At 32.4% G+C, this 17158-nt stretch overlaps 1 protein-coding gene across 2 annotated transcripts; it reads right to left on the bottom strand.

Annotated features, from left to right (window-relative positions):
- Positions 1–170: 170 nt before the first annotated feature.
- LOC132058892 (protein NRT1/ PTR FAMILY 7.3-like) lies at positions 171–7353 on the bottom strand. Of its 2 annotated transcripts, none has more exons than XM_059451312.1 (5): positions 7202–7353; positions 6156–6264; positions 2778–2995; positions 1616–2175; positions 171–1444 (listed from the first exon to the last, which is right to left on the bottom strand). In XM_059451312.1, exons 1-5 carry the CDS (start codon positions 7232–7234, stop codon positions 565–567), a joined length of 1800 nt encoding a protein of 599 aa, XP_059307295.1. In that variant the 5' UTR covers positions 7235–7353; the 3' UTR covers positions 171–564. The 2 variants fall into 2 exon arrangements, with proteins under 2 accessions (XP_059307295.1, XP_059307287.1); XM_059451304.1 differs by having other exon boundaries at positions 6156–6270; positions 7202–7345.
- Positions 7354–17158: the final 9805 nt, after the last annotated feature.

Raw genomic sequence — 17158 nt, 5'->3', positions numbered from 1 at the left:
TGTTCTTATACAGTTATAGAGACCGGGGGAATATAAAGGCTTTTTCTTTTGTGTGGAATTTCTAGTGTTGTGTTTCTTTTCTCAGCACTAGCATTCCTTTTTATGACCTGAATCCCTCTTCGGATAGTCATGTTCTACAACAAGTAAATGATGAAATTATGTTCATGGTGGAACTAAATTACACATGAAATTAATGAGATCTTTTAAGACATGGAATTTTTGGGGTACGGCAGTACTTTTCAACAGTTTCCTGGATACAGGATAAGCCAATCCATTTACATATCAATCCAAAATACTTGTCAATTCTAGCACTAACACGAGGGGACAAACAAAAGCAGCAACAACGAGAAAGGAAGGACTAGGAAGTTAAGAGCAGTCCAGCTCTATGGAGAATTCTGCAGAGCTGAGTATTTTGAAGTGACTGAGTTTGAGCATTGGAGAGGGAGGAAATCCTAATACCAATCAGAAACTCTACACAAAATGTTGTTGTGGTGACTGTGTATCTTCCTCTTATTCATATGGCTCTGGCAAAACATGCCTAAGGTATTATCCATATCAGGTATGTTAGACTTCACAATTGTCCTCTTCCTCGTTTTCCTGAATCTTCTCACTATGCTTAATATTCTTGTACCACTTAGCACATGCAATGTATGCAACCAAATCTATTAATGTCAAACCAGCTAATAGAAAATAGAATCTGTCTAAATGACCTTTGTTAAGGTTTCCTGGTATCCATCCAGGCATGTTGTCAGTTGCTGATACTTTCATCACTATGCTCACTAGAAAGCTACTCACGTAGTTCCCCAATGATATCGATGTCATGCATAGTGCACTTCCAAAGCTTTTTAGTCCATCAGGTGCTTGTGCATTGAAGAACTCTAGCTGGGCTACATACATGAATACTTCCGAAGCTCCTATAAAAGCATATTGAGGGACTTGCCAGAAGATGTTAAGAGAGCTTGAGCCTTCACAGTGTTTACAGTCATTACTAGCATACTTTAGCCTGTAGCACTCCACAATTCCTGCTGAAAGCATAGCCATTACTGCTATGACTAGTCCAACACCCATCCTTTGAAGTTCAGTTAGCCCGGCTTGGTCACCCTTGCACTTCTTAAACCTACTGACTAGTGGATTAAGAACTCTGCGGTTGAGAAATATGACACCTGCTACACTAAGGATGTCAAAGGTAGACATGCTTGCTGCTGGAATCCTGAAGTTTGCTATTGTAGTTTTCATGGCATCACCTTGCTCGACAAAGAGTGAGGCCATTTGCGTGAAAACTACAGAGTAAATAATGGTACATAACCAAATTGGCAGCAGTCTTAAAATGCATTTAACCTCCTCAACTTGTGAAATAGGGCATAGACGCCAAGGGTTGTGATTGCTCTGCTTCTCGTTGTCAACTAGTTCCCTTGATGTCACCACAGCTGCTCTGTCCAAGAATCTGCAACATGGAAAATCCAGTTTAGTGCATTATAGAATGGAAACTTGACTGTCCGCGCCTTATGCTCTATGTGACTAGACTTTGTCAATAGTTTAATTGACAAAGTTAAGTCACAAACCTATATTTTTATATACACTGGATTGAATTGTTATGTGGTGCAATTCTACTTACTTGAAACCATGGGTGTGTAACATTTTTCTACCACCGGTTGTGTCATCGTCGTCTTCCCCTTGGTAGAAGTCGTCTTCATTTTCCGGTGTCTCCACTTTACCTTTCTTTGTTGCTGCAACAAAAACTTGACCAAACCTGGCAAGAGGGTTGCCACTAGACTTGAAGTGTCTGTACCTAGCAGTGCCTCCAAGAAAAAGCATTAATGCTGCAAAGGCAGATGCTGCAGACGCCCAAAAACCAAGAGCCCACATTCCTTCATCCTCAAAGTAGTCTAAAATAGTGTTCGAGAAAAGTGATCCAAGGTTCATGAACAGATAAAAGTAGCTGAAGAAAGCAACTTTAGATGCAGACTCCTGTGGATGCTGCTCGTCGAATTGATCAGCCCCAAAAGTAGCAATATTTGGCTGATAACCTCCATATCCTAGAGCAATCATATACACTGAGACGTAGAATAGACCAATCTCCATCGTTGAATGCTCTCCACATAGAGTCGTCCGATTCCCACAACCTTTAGGTTTGAGCAAGTAAAGTTGTGATGCTAGTGCTAGTAATGCCAATCCCTGTCAATGAAGTTCCAAACTTAGTAAGAATAAGATCAAGGACTACTACAATCAACACTAAAGATTAAGAGGAGGAGCACTAGATCAAGATAATGGTAGCAATATCAAATCTTCTGGATTGTAAATATATGTGCTAGTATCTTCTAAATGGTTTTTCAATAACAACATAAGTATGTCGGGAGCTGCAAGTTTAACCAGGGTGTGACCTAGCGGTTAACAAAGTGGGTAAATATTCATGGAAGACAAGGGTTCAAAGATTTATGTGTGCAACATAATGGGAGTAATATCAAATCTTCTAGATTGTGAATATGTGTGCTAGTGTTTTCTAAATGGTTCTTCAATATCTAAACAAGTATGTTGGGAGCTGCAAGTGCATCTAAGGGGTGTGGCGTAGCGGTTAATGAAGCTAGGGAAAATATATGGGAGACAAGGTTTCAAATACCAGCAGAGAAAAGGCGATCGGTGATTTTTGTGCCTAACTCTCTGGTACCTACGTTGGTGGGAGATAGCAGGTAGCAGTGAAATAGTTGAGGTATGAGTAAGTTGGTCCGGGTACTACCGTTATTAGGAAAAAAAATTGATTGGATGTAATGGATACTTACAGTTACATAGATGACTTGGAAAATGGCACAAGTTTTGAATCTTCCCCAATAAGAGTCGCTAAGAAAAGCACCAACAAGGGAGCAAATATAGACTGTGCCAGTCCATTTGCTCACACTATTAGCAGCATCAGCATTATTTTCTTGCAGCACCCTCGTGAGGAACAACACCAAATTCACTCCAACTCCAAAAAATGCCAGAGTTGCTAAAGCTTGATTCACTACATAATCATAAGAAGGTGACATTAATAATTGAAGTATTTTAAAACAAATGATATGATTTATGATAATTTTATTCCCAAAAATTATGAAATCATCAACATATGAGTGCCCACAAAAATTATATGACTTGATAACCATGCACTAAACTTTTCATTGTGTACCCAAAAAGAAAAAACTAAAACTGTCATTCTTTTTATGTAAAAGTTAATCGTATTGAACTGCTTTTTTAGAGAAAAAGTAAGCAAAATGCATCAAAAGTAACCTAGACGTTGATGAGATCTGAATGAAGTTTATGGGAAATCATTACTCAAATTTCAATAGAAAGAAAAATTTAATATCTATCCAGAACTAATGAACAAAATTACTGAATAAATTTACTGATCAGAAAATACAAGTATCTGATGAAATACGTTATGTATGTTGGAGGCAGATTCAAGATTTAAAGTTTATGGTTTTACGACGATCTCAAGTATACAATAATAATTGAGTTCGCAATTAAAAGAAGTTTTTAAATATATTTAGCGATTTTTTTAATACAAATAAATAGTTTGCACAAAAATTACGCGATTCACGTTAACTTAAGGCTAGATCCGTCTCTAATATACTTATTTGCATTCACTGTTTACACTAGCCAAACAAATTGACCTTAGCAATTAAAAATTAAAGTGGGAATATATATTGTTTGATCACGGTCAGATCGATAAATGTCTACATAAAACATACATATCATGCATTCATTTTTAATTCAAACACCGAATATAAATAAATCTTTTACATGAAATAATTAAAGGCTCAGAAACCTAACTCAGACACTATCATTATCAACACAAGTGTGTGTATATATATTGTATAAATACATGTATATTTGTATTTATATGAAAATGCAAAAAGCTAGGGATAAGTGATTGTCCAGATCACATAAATTGCCCCACCACATCAAGTTTTGTCAAGGATGACGTAGTAACCCTACCACACTCAATTTTCTTAGGTATGTGTCAATGATGTCTTTTCCCAATAGTGCATGCTTTTCTCGTCACTTCACTATCCCATCTTTTGTTTTCCACACGAATTTTACTATTCTAGTCTTGACAAATACCTATCCCCGTGCGGACAAAGCTTACATGTATAAAAAATACTCCCTTTGTTCCAAAAAAATTATCCTCATTTTCTTTTTAATTTGTCTCAAAAAAATTATTCCCTTTTTATATTTAAAAATAATTTAACTTTATGAGATGATTTACAGTCATACAAATATCTAAGGCTTATTTTGAATCACACATTTCAAAAAAAATTCTTTATTTTTTAAACTTTGTGTCAAGTTAAAAGAGAAAAATCTTTTTGGGACGGAACGAGTATACTCATTTATTTTCTTATAAGCGACAAATTCTCGAAGGTCAGTAACGTACTGTTCGACATTCAGATTGATAAGTAATAAGTTACTCTCTCCGTACCAAAAAGATTATCATTTTTTAATATGACACAAAGTTTAAGAAATAAATGAAGACTTTTAAAATGTGTGGTCCAAAATAAATTTTAGATATTTGTGTGGCTGTAAATCATCTCATAAAGTTAAATTATTTTTAAATATAGAAAGATGATAATCTTTTTGAGCTAGATTAAAAAGAAAAGGAGGATAATTTTTTTGAGACAGGGAGAGTAACTTTTATCTTCTCCATTTTACGGTGGCAAAGTTTGAATTTCTGAATTACGATTAATCTACATATCACATATTGCTCTCTTGTCGAATAGTAGATAAAACCGTACAAGCAAAAAACTTATCAGTCAGTTTTTCTTGTAACCAACAAATTTTCGACAGTTAGTAGCGTCCTGTTCGAAACTCAAAGAGAGATTATGAATCTGATTATTTATTTTTCTTCATTTAAATATCAGACTATTATCTACAATAAAATTCGAGCTTGTAGTATGCGCTTAATATATACCTATATCACGTATTATTCTCTTACCAATAAATAAAACCTTACCTATATCACGTATTATTCTCTTACCAATAAATAAAACCTTAAAGAAAAGAAACCTATTACCTATTTTTCTTATAATCAACAAATTCCTTAGCGTTAGTAGCGTGCTGCTCGAATATATAATGAACTCATTTTTTATATTTTTCACTTAATATCATACTTTTATAGAAGTATAATAAGTTCAAACTCGTGACGTGTACTTAACTTATATATCATGTGTTACGCTTCTACTGATGGACAAAACCCTAGGGGCCAAAATATGTTTTAACATATTTGAAAGCTGTCAAAAGGTTCTAGCAATCTACTCACGTCTTTTTTGACATACGTCTTTGCTTTACTGCAAGTGTTTAGGCTTTGGCCTTTTCTTACTCTTGTCATTTTCTAGCTTCCTAACGTATGATAGCTGGCTTCATTTACTCCACAATTATATGATCTCTTTTTTTTTTTTTAAAAGATCTATTTTCTACACCCCACAAAAAAAAAAGGATTGGAATAAGCAGAGTAGTGCATATTTATGTACATGTTTTAAACATAAAATTTGATTCTAACTCAATCTTAAAATATAGTTTAAGCAGTGAAAATTGCGAAAGATCATATAAAAACAATTATTTAGATATTTAACTTGTATTTGAAACTTTAATGCACCCTATATTGAGTATGGATTAATAATAATAACATACTCAGTGTAATCTCACAAGTGTGATATGAGGAGAGCGGTGTGCACACAACTTTACCCTTACCTTGTGAAGGTAGAGAGACTGTTACCGATAAGTGTGGACTAATAAAACACGAATAATCCAATATTAATATAAATAGTCTAGCATCTGTAATAGGTCTAACTCTGGACTAAATTTGAATTAATTAACTCAATAATTTTAAAGAAGTATAGATAATTTATATAAAGAAGATGCCATAAATATTGTGAAAAAGTTGTATGAACTAAAAATTGAATCTTAAACTGATTGCTAGTAAAAATAATCTTACTAATTGATGTGGACGCTGGCGGTATATACCATGTATAAGGACATGGTATAATAATACTCATAATAGTTGAAATATGTAACTCAAAAGAAAGATAAGCAGATGCAGATATCACTACACTTTAATGTCCTTTTCATTTTTTCCAAAAGATAAATAATATTTTTGTAATATGATTTAATTTCAGGAAAAGAAGGCTTACAAAGTATCACAGTTCCAGCCACCCATTTTCCACTTGTTTCTCTGATTGCTGGCTTTCCATCCAAATCAATACTTCCATCCTTGGTAAACTCCATTTCTTCCCCTTTTAGCTTCATCTGAAAAAGAGTTAGTGTAAGAAATAACTTTTACAAGAAATAACTTTTACTAGCTATTGTACAGGAACGGGATTTACCTGTGCGCACCCAAAGGTAGTGGCCGCAGGTTTTCTTATCATAAAAAAAGAAATAACTTTTACTATATACTATTAATACTATTACGTCATCTAAAAAAAGTACTCTATAAAGTAACTGTTCATAAAATATGATATTAATAACCTGAAAAAAAAAGCAGATCACCCACGTCGCCTACCACATGTTAAAAATAAACTAGTAATATGAAATATTTTACCAATATAAATAAGTTAATCTATATTTATGTACTCCCTCTGTCTCAAAAAGATTGTCCTCTTTTGCCTTGACACAAAGTTTAAAAAATAAAGGAAAACTTTTGAAATGTGTGGTCCAAAATAAATCTTAGATATTTGTGTGGCTGTAAATTATCTCATAAAGTTAAATTGTTTTTAAATATAGAAAGGGAATAATTTTTTTTGAACAGACTAAAAAAGAAAGAAGGATAATTTTTTTGGGACTGAGAGAGTACAATTTTTTGCATGAGAAAACATTTCCTTAAAAAATGGATAGGCACCCTTTTGTCTTCAAAAAGCAAAGATTGGTAAAGGGTAGGCACTAAGAACTAGGAAGAAATAGTTACTTTTCTTTTTTCACTCTGTTTCTTTTTTGTTATAATGACTAACAATCTTTGTGAAGATGATCAAGACAAAGATCCATAAAGGACATGGGCATTTTTAAGACGATATACCTAAGCGAAAAGAAGGAATTACAAAATCAATGCATTCCGTCTTAAATTTATCGGTATGATGATATCTTAATCTAATCTAAGAAAAGAAGATTCAATAAGAAATCAAATTCCTTTTTTCAGAAAAAAGTTTAATGAAGAATTAATGCTTAGATGTTGAATATTACTAACCTCTTTGGAGAGTTGAAAGCAAGACATTGACATGATGAGTCAAATGTTTGCTTAAAAGATTTGGTATATTAGTGAGGTGTTGTAAATGGTGGAAGATGAAGAAGAAACCAAGAAAGAGAGGAGTTTGTGAGTAAATACAAGTGAGAGGAACTATATATAGAAGTTAGAGAGTGTTAAGTCCAATTAAGTGGAGAATAAAATGATTTTTGATATTAGGAAGGAAAGAAAAAGAATTGGCACAATTTTTGGACGTAAGCAGAGGGGATATTGGAGGGGCCTTACTTTTTGTTTGTGATCTGACACATCAAATGATACTGAGGTTCACCACTCCATTCCTCCGTTCAAAGGTCTAGAGTTCGAGTCTTGAGTATGATCGCCTTTGGTAAGGAGTGTTTTATTCTCAAGGTAGAATTTTTCGGCGCGAATCCGAATTAGTCGGGCTCTAAAGCGCATACTAGACGTCGAGTGAAAAAAATAAAAAAGCAAAAACTGATATTGCTGGTCACTACCAAAGATTTTGTTGGAGTGATAAGTGTTCCTCGATTCTTAATCAGAAGTCTCGATTCCGAGCTCTGGTTATGAGTCGCCTTTGATAGAGAGCGTTTTAGCTCAAAATAGGATGTTCCGATGTGAAAACGGATAATTAGGCCAAAACGGATACGAATAACGGGTAGGAAATTTTAAAAAAAAATACTACTATTTTGGGATCCCATTTGAATGTCCATTCCTTAATTCTCTCAACTGGTTGGGTTGAGTTGATTTGACACATGAAACACTTCAGTGTGAGGCTCTGTTGAATGATTTTGGAGGCCTAGTTACAATGGACAGAGACTTCGATTCTGACACTTTATTAAACTTGTTTGCTAGATTTACCTAAATTCTTAGTGTTTTTTCCTTTTATATCTTTCCCAAATTTACTTATGTATTTTTAGTTTTATCAAATGTTTCATTACCTTATGTTTAAGATGATAAACCTAGAATTGATTATCAAGAGTACAGCTCAATTATATCAATGTCGACAAAGCTATTATGCACGATAATGAATTGAATGCTTGCTTTTGAGAAGTTGATTATCTGTTTCTCATTGAAGGGGTGTTGCAACTTTTGGCTAAAGAATTTAAGTTTTATGGTGTAAAAAGTAAATACATTATCAGATTAATTATAAGGTAATTCTTGATAGAAGTGGCAAAATTAGCCCATGAAAATAGGCACCTCAATCCGCCTAATTTTGGGCTGATCATTGGCCCGGCCATTTATTAGCTCAGCTCATAAAATATTGGGTTGACATACATCCCAAATTGACCCATGAGAAATCTTGTCAAGATTTTTTTGTTTTAATTGATATAGCCATAATAAAGAAAAAAATAGTTTTATTAGGTACTATGAAAAAGCAAACAAAGAAATTAAAACTTAGTCAGAACTGAGCGGGGGTGGGTTATTGCATGCCTTTTAGCCCATTTCAGCTCAGTCGTATTAATTTTTGGGTGGGTCAATATCTCGCCCATTTATTAACTCAATCTATTTTGACCACCTCAACCCATCCATTTGACACCCCTAACTATAAATAAGTTTTTTTGATAAGCATTAATTGATAACTTGATGAAAATGATAATCTAAACTATTGTCATAAGTTAAAATATTATAAAAACGTTTTGTACTATTAGTGTATATAACTTAAATCGAGAGTTTCCTTAGCTAAGTGTCTTAATTATCTCAAGTTATTGATGCCCCAATTTGAATTTTCTTGTATAACAATCCGATATCTTGTATCTACTGGTCTGATTAATTCACTTTGTGCCGCATAAAATATGTTAAACGGAAAAGTATTTCTTATTTACATTCTCAGATTTCGAACCCAGACAAGCCTAACTTAGGTAAGAGAATCTATCACACATTCTAATATGCTGAACCACTTCTATTCTTCCTTCTTAATGGCGAGGGGTGACTCAACAATATTTATGGCCTAAAGCGAAACTTTGACGGGAGACCTTTATCTTTTTACGCTTATATATATTTTTAATTGACGCCTATTTTCCTAGTTTTTTAAGATTTCAAGGTTGATATTTTGATGACAAGATAATTTCTCGTTACTTTAATGCTTGTTACAATACTTGAAAATATGAAAGAAAAAAATTCAATGTACTTTGTTCTTGATCGGTTCTATTCTTATTTTTGACACGGGGAGTTCAAAATTCACGCGGCTCTCTTTTCTTCTTATTTTTGCATAGAACGTGATACAGTTTTTATAATGAAAAAAGAACTGAATGGTACCTAAAAAGTAAAAATGTAAGTCACTTGTCAAAATAGTCCAAAATAGAAATGCATTTTCACAAGACAACATCTCTAAAACTGTTTTCTTGTACCCCAAAAGACTATTTATGTAATCTAAAATAATACTCAACCATTGGAATCATAATTAAAACATAATTTTCTGTTAAAAATATTGTAATTCTTCATTTTAAAAAAAATACTCATCTTTTTTAAGAAAATAACTCAATCCCTTAGTTGCCTTATGCTTAATCCGTCCCTGTTAATGGCAAACAGTACCTTTTCCAGGGTTGTACCTCAAGTTGTCAAAAAGTATTCCCACAAATTCAAATATGCCAAAAACATTTCCCGACCTCCCAGTAGTCAGTTCAAATGAAATAATGCGAGTTAGTAGTGTGATTTTAGCCACACAAAAGTTTTGAATCAGTAGCAATAGGTTGATCCATCAGTAGTGTTGGGGCCAAATTGTGCAAGTTTCTACTATTTCACGAGGTATTTGTAACATTTTATCATCATCATAAGTAGTGAGTAACTGAATCAAAATTTTGTACGTATTTTGTGAATTTTTAGTACAAATGCAGAGTTTGGGGTAAAGCTATCGGATTCGGCCGAACATGTACATAACCTTCTAGCCTCTCCACTGACTCTACTCTTACCAAGATTAAACAAATAGAAATCACCTATTTCAGATTATGTTGGGTTAATTATACTTATCAATGTTTTTTCCACTAGGTAATGACATCTAAATAAAATGAACGTCCCTCGTCCATGGGATAATAGAACGTCCATGACCATGTGTGGATTATGCTAAAATTTTGCTGCAAATGAATTTTGTTTAATGTTTATTCAACTGGCACAAGGAGTGAGACAAAGAACAAGATATCGCGGAAGAGTTAGGTATTAATTATTCAGAAGGAAAAGACAAGTTCAAATTAGGAATTATTTTTAGCAAAAGTACTGTTACAACTTTTGACTTTTAACAGCTGGAGCCTGGATTCATTGTGTCAAACGTGAGCTTTTCTATTTATCCACTGTATAAAAAATATTTAAATAGTTATGTTATTTAAAAATGATTATAAATAATTATATTTAATAATATAATATTAATTGATAACCTATAATAAATCATAAATAGTACATATTATAATTGATTAAATTACACTAAGTGTCCTATGTAGTATGATTTTTCCCATCTCGAATGTTTACCAAGAAAGAAGCTTAATTACGCAGAGTTGTGTAAACGTTCTCATTAGAATATAAAAAGTGATTGCATGTAATTCTATTTTTTTTAAAATTATTAATAATTTAAAATAAATGGTAAATAATTTACCTTAACATATTAAATTATAATAATGATATTAAAAAAATTGTTACACTATCACTATGTATAACTTACTATGTGTGTCTTTTCCCATCTTGAATGGTTGCCAGAAAAGAAGTTTAATTCAACAGAGCTGTGAAAAGCTGTCTCTAAAACTTCGTTCGACCAATTGGAGATAAGTTAAAGTATAATTTATAATATATAGTTTGGTAAAAGGTGAACGAGATATAAGAAGCAACTCTTCTAAGAATGTCGGGCAAATAATTTCGTGTGTTTGTGCTTTCTTTCTAATACAATCAATAGGTTTATTGGGTTATGAATAGCTTATTTATGGCTAAAATTATTGGGTTCTACCCATTTTTTATCCTTTTCAGTTAAAAAAAATAGCTGTGAGTCATTACTCAATTAGGAATTTGTCATTGTTGTCTCCATAAGAATTGCCCATGAATATTGAATGGTGGAATTGCTTGTATTTTTCTGCATATAGCTAAATGACCTTTTTCCTCCATTTTTAATCTTTATTTTTAGTCTCTTTCTCCTTATTGCAGACCAGGTAACTTTTATTTATGTTATTTGTTTAATTTATTTTTAAGAAAAGCAACTATTCGAGATGGAGCGCCATACATAATTAGGCCTGAAAACAAAAAATAAAAGCTGGAAAAAGAAAGAAGGGACAAAAAGTCAAAAACCTTCATTGACCTACGCATAATTGCTGAGCACTATAGGGGAAAAAATGCATATAAAGACATGATTGAGTGATATAAAAATGCATATGAAAACCTCCAAACTCGATATTGCATATGAAAACCTCCAAACTCGATATTTACACAAATTATAATAGTTTACTATGAGCAAGTGATAAAATGATGTTAACAATAATTAAGTGATAAAAATACATATAAAGACATCATGTATTCATCACATTGATTATATTTGTCTGTAACTTTTAGAAGAATAGTCATACAATTTAATGGTAATAAAGTGGGTGGACGTCGTAGCTAGGTTCATTTCACTATCCACCCATAGGTAAAAAAATACACGTCCTTAATTTAAGAAAAAGAATTATGCCCGCACATAAAAAAGTGTGTTGAAAATAAAATAATTTCAATACTAAAGACTTTAACTTTCAAATAAGCTATATATTTATTTCAATAAATATAAATGCCAGATGTGAACCACTTTTTTCCCCAATCAGATGTCTGTTAACATCATCACCTATCTCTTTTAACCATCTTTTTGGTTGCTATTTTGCAATCGACATGAAAAAACACCACCTTTCCTAATTCTCTAGAATAATTTACACCATTAATCCTCATCATGACCAACACGCTAAAGGAATGAAAGATATAATTTGTATTTTTAATTATATTATCAAAGGTTGCGGTATGTGGTAAATATTGTCAGTAAAATCTTACTAGTAATTTTAGCGCAAACCCTGTATTAAATTAAAAATCAACATGATATGTATAACTAACCTGTCCAGAAATTAGTAAGCTGTCTTTCTAGAATTTAAAATTCATAGACTAAAAATTCTGGCTCAACCTAAAGAACCCCTTCATCCTTAACCAGAGGTTTGAGATTCGAGTCCTGGGAATGAAATCACCTTTGGTACGAAGAACTTTACCTCCTAAAGTGAAAGTATCCGGCACGAATGCAAATTAGTCGAGCACAGCGGATTCCCAATACTGAGCATGGCAAAAAAGACTTCTTCTTTGTCCTTTTATTTTCCTCAAAAAAATTTATGAGCCAAACAAAATTTAAAGACTTCTTTTTTTGTCCTATTCATTTTCCTCCCAAAAATTGATGAACCAAGCAATTTAGGTAGTGACAATTGGAATTTTGTATTGTTCTTATTGCTCAAAAACCCTACTTTAATTTTACCAGACTGACTGACTCTGAAATGCAATTGCGCATGTGTCCCACCTGTATTAACTTATCTATAGTGATTTTTAGGAATCATATTAAAACTTCTTACGTATCCAACCACTATGGATACGTAATTTACTTGCTCAAAAAAAGTAAGCCTTCAATTTTTCTCTTTAAAGGAAGGAACACGTGGCCTGTGAAATGTAGCCCTGTCTCCAACTATAGTATTTCTTTTTAATTTTTTTATTTTATTTCAAAATAATAATTTGTTGAGCTTACAATCAATTTGATTTTGGTCCCTCACTTTTTTCTAGGAAGTGCTTTTGGTCCCTCAATTTATTGACAAATATTTCCACTTCAGACATCTCATGAAGTACGTTGAACCTTTCAGCTGATATTTAGGGGAGTATAAACTGGTAATTGTGTAAATAGTCATGTGGTATGGTAACTCGGAAGTATTTTAGCATTGCATGTTTTGGCTATTTCTTCCATGTCGAATAAATATATATTAGCACCTGCAAGTCTGGAGTAGCTAGGGTTGACCTCTACACACTCACACCAAGGGAGGTTGGCTACTTCTCCCACATCGTATGTGATTATATTATATAAATCTAAGATGATCAGTCTGAGCAATATAAATAATTACTTGCTTACACAAGTAATTCAATCAAATCATGCAATTTAATCACTTTCTAATATTCTGAATTAACTGGCACTACAAGAAAGTATAGAAATCGCAACAAAATTTTTTATATGTGGCAACAATTTAGTTTTATTGTTGACAAATGATTTTTTTGTTGCCAAAGATTTTAATTTTGTTGTCATAGTATTGACTATTGTTGCAAAAACTACTTTTGGCAACAAACAAAAAAAAAATTGTTGCACGTTGTTGCAATAACAGCCGTTGGGAAAAGTTTATGAAACAATTTTTTTTTTTTTTGTTGCGAAAAGTACTTTTTGCAACAATAATCAATGTATGGCAACAAAAAAAAATTTGTTGCCAGATATATTTTTTCCTGTAGTGTGGTTAAGTGTATTTACATGGTTGAGTTCCTTATATTATTTAATCTGAAGTGTAAAGCTGGTAGTTCCAACACCCGAATTACAAATGCTTACTAGCCTGTAAATACATAGAGGCTTTGACTATATACTTAGGTGATCTATCAAACACTTAATATTCACATCATAATCAAGTCCTTGACTTGGAAAAAATAAGCTCAACTTACCTCAAAATAAACTGTTCATATCCTCTCTCAACAATTCGTATAGTTAACTCTCTAAAATCTAAAATTGAGTGGTTAAAATCGTTAACCCAAAACTATTCATCCAACCCAAATTCCTTCATCAAGGTCTTATATGTCCTTTCTATAATCGTAATATGGCCAAAAATTCTAACTTTAATGATAGAATTACTCACTTTTTGAGCATCTTGAAGTGCCTAGGTCAAAACGTTCCAAAATATAATTTCCGACCAAGGTCTGAAAAATAAAGTTGTTTTCTCTATCTATGTTGTGACTTGTTAATTATCGTATCCCGAACCAGTGCCTAGGTTTGAAAGATTAGAATCTAGACTTCAAGGGATTTAATTTATATTATTTCATGACTAAACTCCTTATTATCTATTGGGAGTTGTAGTTGTTTGAATTTACAGAATATTCAACTTAGATCGTCTTCTTCCCTTAAACAATTTCAATTTGTTTCAAACTACTTCTCCCTTCTTCTAAACATCCTTACAACCGTATGAACGTAAGATTTAGAATTCCACATCCTCACAACTTTCCTAACATCTCTATGCCTAATTTAGAGCTTGCGCAAATACGTAATATTTTGAGAAAATTTTCTGGGGACTTACAAGAGAGATCAAAAGTAAATATTTAAATTAATTAAACATTAAATGTGCCTAGTGGTATACCTCAAGGAACAAATTTGGAAACACCAACTTAATGGATTACCAAAGCACAATTATCTTTTATTTATTAAGATAGAATAAAATTCTTATCCGTACATATAAATGGAATGCATGGATTCACCAGTCAGATCCCACTGATTTGCATTAAACATCAGCATCAGTTTGGTGCATCCATTAGTTTCAATAGTAATTCCCATAAGGTGGAACTAACTTGATATCGTCATTTAATTAAATCTGATTTGCTTGAGGCAAACAATAATGACTCTTTCTTGTCCATATTTTATAGCACACATTTGCAGACTCATTGGCTGCTTCTTAATTCATGATGCAACATTTTTCTGGAAAGAAAAGAAAAAAATCTACCTTTTGCCGAAAGAATAAAACATAGGAGTATTTGACATTTAAAAGAAAAAAAAGCTTTTATTACCTTTTTCTTCCAAATTCGGTCTTACTGTTCCAATAATTAGAGTGTTTCCTGAACAGTCCTTATTGAAAGAAGCTAAAACGTGGTTGGCGTTGGGGGGGGTGTGGAGTTGCAAATATTCTTATAATTAAAGTCTATTCAATGTCTTTTTCAAAGGGTGTCCAAGAACTTAAATCAATTAGGTCATTGTCTCCTGAATCAAGCATAAGGATATACTATTAGATAGCTAACTTTTACTTTGGTTAATTTATTTTGTTTGATGTTGCGGTCACTATGTATACAAATCCACTTATCAGGAAAATCACCCCATTAGATTATTTTCCCTTTCTTTGTTTGGATTTTACTTGGGTGAAAAATTAAAGTAGATAGAAAAAATCATAAAAAAAATCATTACTAAGTATCCTCTTTTGCTCTGCTTACAGCCTGGCGGATCATGTCATACTAGGCAAGGCTACTTGATGGGACTATGTTTTATATAAATTATATTAAGCGTTTCACCTTTATTTGGATGATGGTGACATGCAATTTAGGAAAGTATTCCCTCCGTCCCATTTTATACGAAGGTGTTTGACTTGATATGAAATTTAAAAAATAAATGAAGACTTTGAAATTTGTGGTCTAAAATAAATCATAATTTTTTATTTTTCTTAAAAGTGTCATGTAAATTGAGACAGAGTATGAATGAAGCAATACAAATAGGGAGTATAATCCGTTCAAATTCATCTTATTTATGGAAATTTGGGACCACAAAAAGTTTGTTCTTTTCAGGAATGCCACTAGGTACTAATTATATGAGATGATTGAAAGCTTTCAATTGGTTAAATATGAACTACCAAGAGATATTGTGCTATAATGGTTTCCCTCCCCCATAAATCAGAAGTGTCGGGTTTAGGCTTAAGAATGAAGATATTAGAACAATAGCATTCCATTACTTTACACCTGTCTTTGAAGAATAATCATTATTATGAAGTTTCAAATTCTACTGATGAAACGACCTAAGGGATATGTTGTGATCGACCAGATCCCTAGCTCCACCAATAACCAGAAGTATTGGGTTACAGCCTCAGGAATGAAGATATTGTGAACATAGCGTTCACTAGCTGCTTTTTGCCTTGTCAATAAAAAATGGTCACTGTCATAAAATTTCATTTTCTAGAGCTGAAACTCCCAAACAATGTTGAGCTTTACCCGTGGAAGTTGAAACTCTATGTCAATAGCTATTTTTCAAAAACGGGGCAAAAAAGTGGTTATATGTCAATTTACTAGAAGAAATCTCTAGTAAGGAGCACTTCCCTTTAAGGGACTCTATGCGGCGCAAATCTGAATTAGTTAATATGGTGAGTTTCACATATCACATGGTTAAACAAAAAGTAAATATATGAATTCTTTCATGGTATGATCAAAACCCTAAACCTAACTTCAGTGCTATATTTATGGACGCTCTATTGAATTGGTCAGCAAATCCCCTTTTGGATACGGATTTGTGTATGTCCATGTATTTATTGATTATTAAAATATTTATATGGTGTAGGTTAACTTATATCTCAATTTCATATCTTATCAGTACTGTGGCACTAAAAAGAAATTTTCTTGTTTATTCTTTTTAGTTAAATGTTGGTAGTAGACTAGTAGTATTATTTAACCTTTCACGACCTCGCAGAAATTTCTTCTTTGGATCACTTGTGCTCAAAAAGTTTGACATGTTCTTCAACTTGATAAAGATTTTCAAAAGAGCGACCTTTGTCCATTTATTTAACAAAATTATACAATTATAGCAAGAGAGTTCAAATTGCATCTGCAATTAGGAACAATTTGGTACGTAACTTTACCCTTTTAAGATTAATAAACAATCACCAGTCTATCATAAAATATATATCCATGAGTCTCTAAAAAAAAACTCAATAAATAATACTTACATTATCAAAGAAGTTTATTATTCATATACAGTGTGTGATATTGATAAGAAGTTGAACAAAGATTAATCTACGTTTGAAAATTTTGAGAAAATCAAGTTTCTCTCTCCACATCTACTTTACTTTGATAAATAATGTTAAGGGTATTGGATTAAACATGCCCAATGGAAAAACATTATCAATGAAAGTTCATATAATTAATGCACTTGATTAGAATTAAGATGTAGTTATTATTGTATATCGAAGTAAACATTTT

The sequence above is a fragment of the Lycium ferocissimum genome, chromosome 1, assembly GCF_029784015.1.
Source record: "Lycium ferocissimum isolate CSIRO_LF1 chromosome 1, AGI_CSIRO_Lferr_CH_V1, whole genome shotgun sequence".
NCBI lineage: Eukaryota > Viridiplantae > Streptophyta > Magnoliopsida > Solanales > Solanaceae > Lycium > Lycium ferocissimum.
Note: the sequence above shows the minus strand (reverse complement) of the source record. Positions and strands in the feature narration are given on the sequence as shown.

What these genes read in the sequence shown, in the direction of transcription:
- LOC132058892 (XM_059451304.1), bottom strand. Translation starts at nt 7,234, where the DNA reads ATGTCAATGTCTTGCTTTCAACTCTCCAAAGAG. An exon ending in GGCTGGAACTGTGATACTTT is followed by an intron (nt 2,996 to 6,155) that starts GTAAGCCTTCTT and finishes ATGATTATGTAG; the next exon opens with TGAATCAAGCTTTAGCAACT. An exon ending in TCCAAGTCATCTATGTAACT is followed by an intron (nt 2,176 to 2,777) that starts GTAAGTATCCAT and finishes CTTCATTGACAG; the next exon opens with GGATTGGCATTACTAGCACT.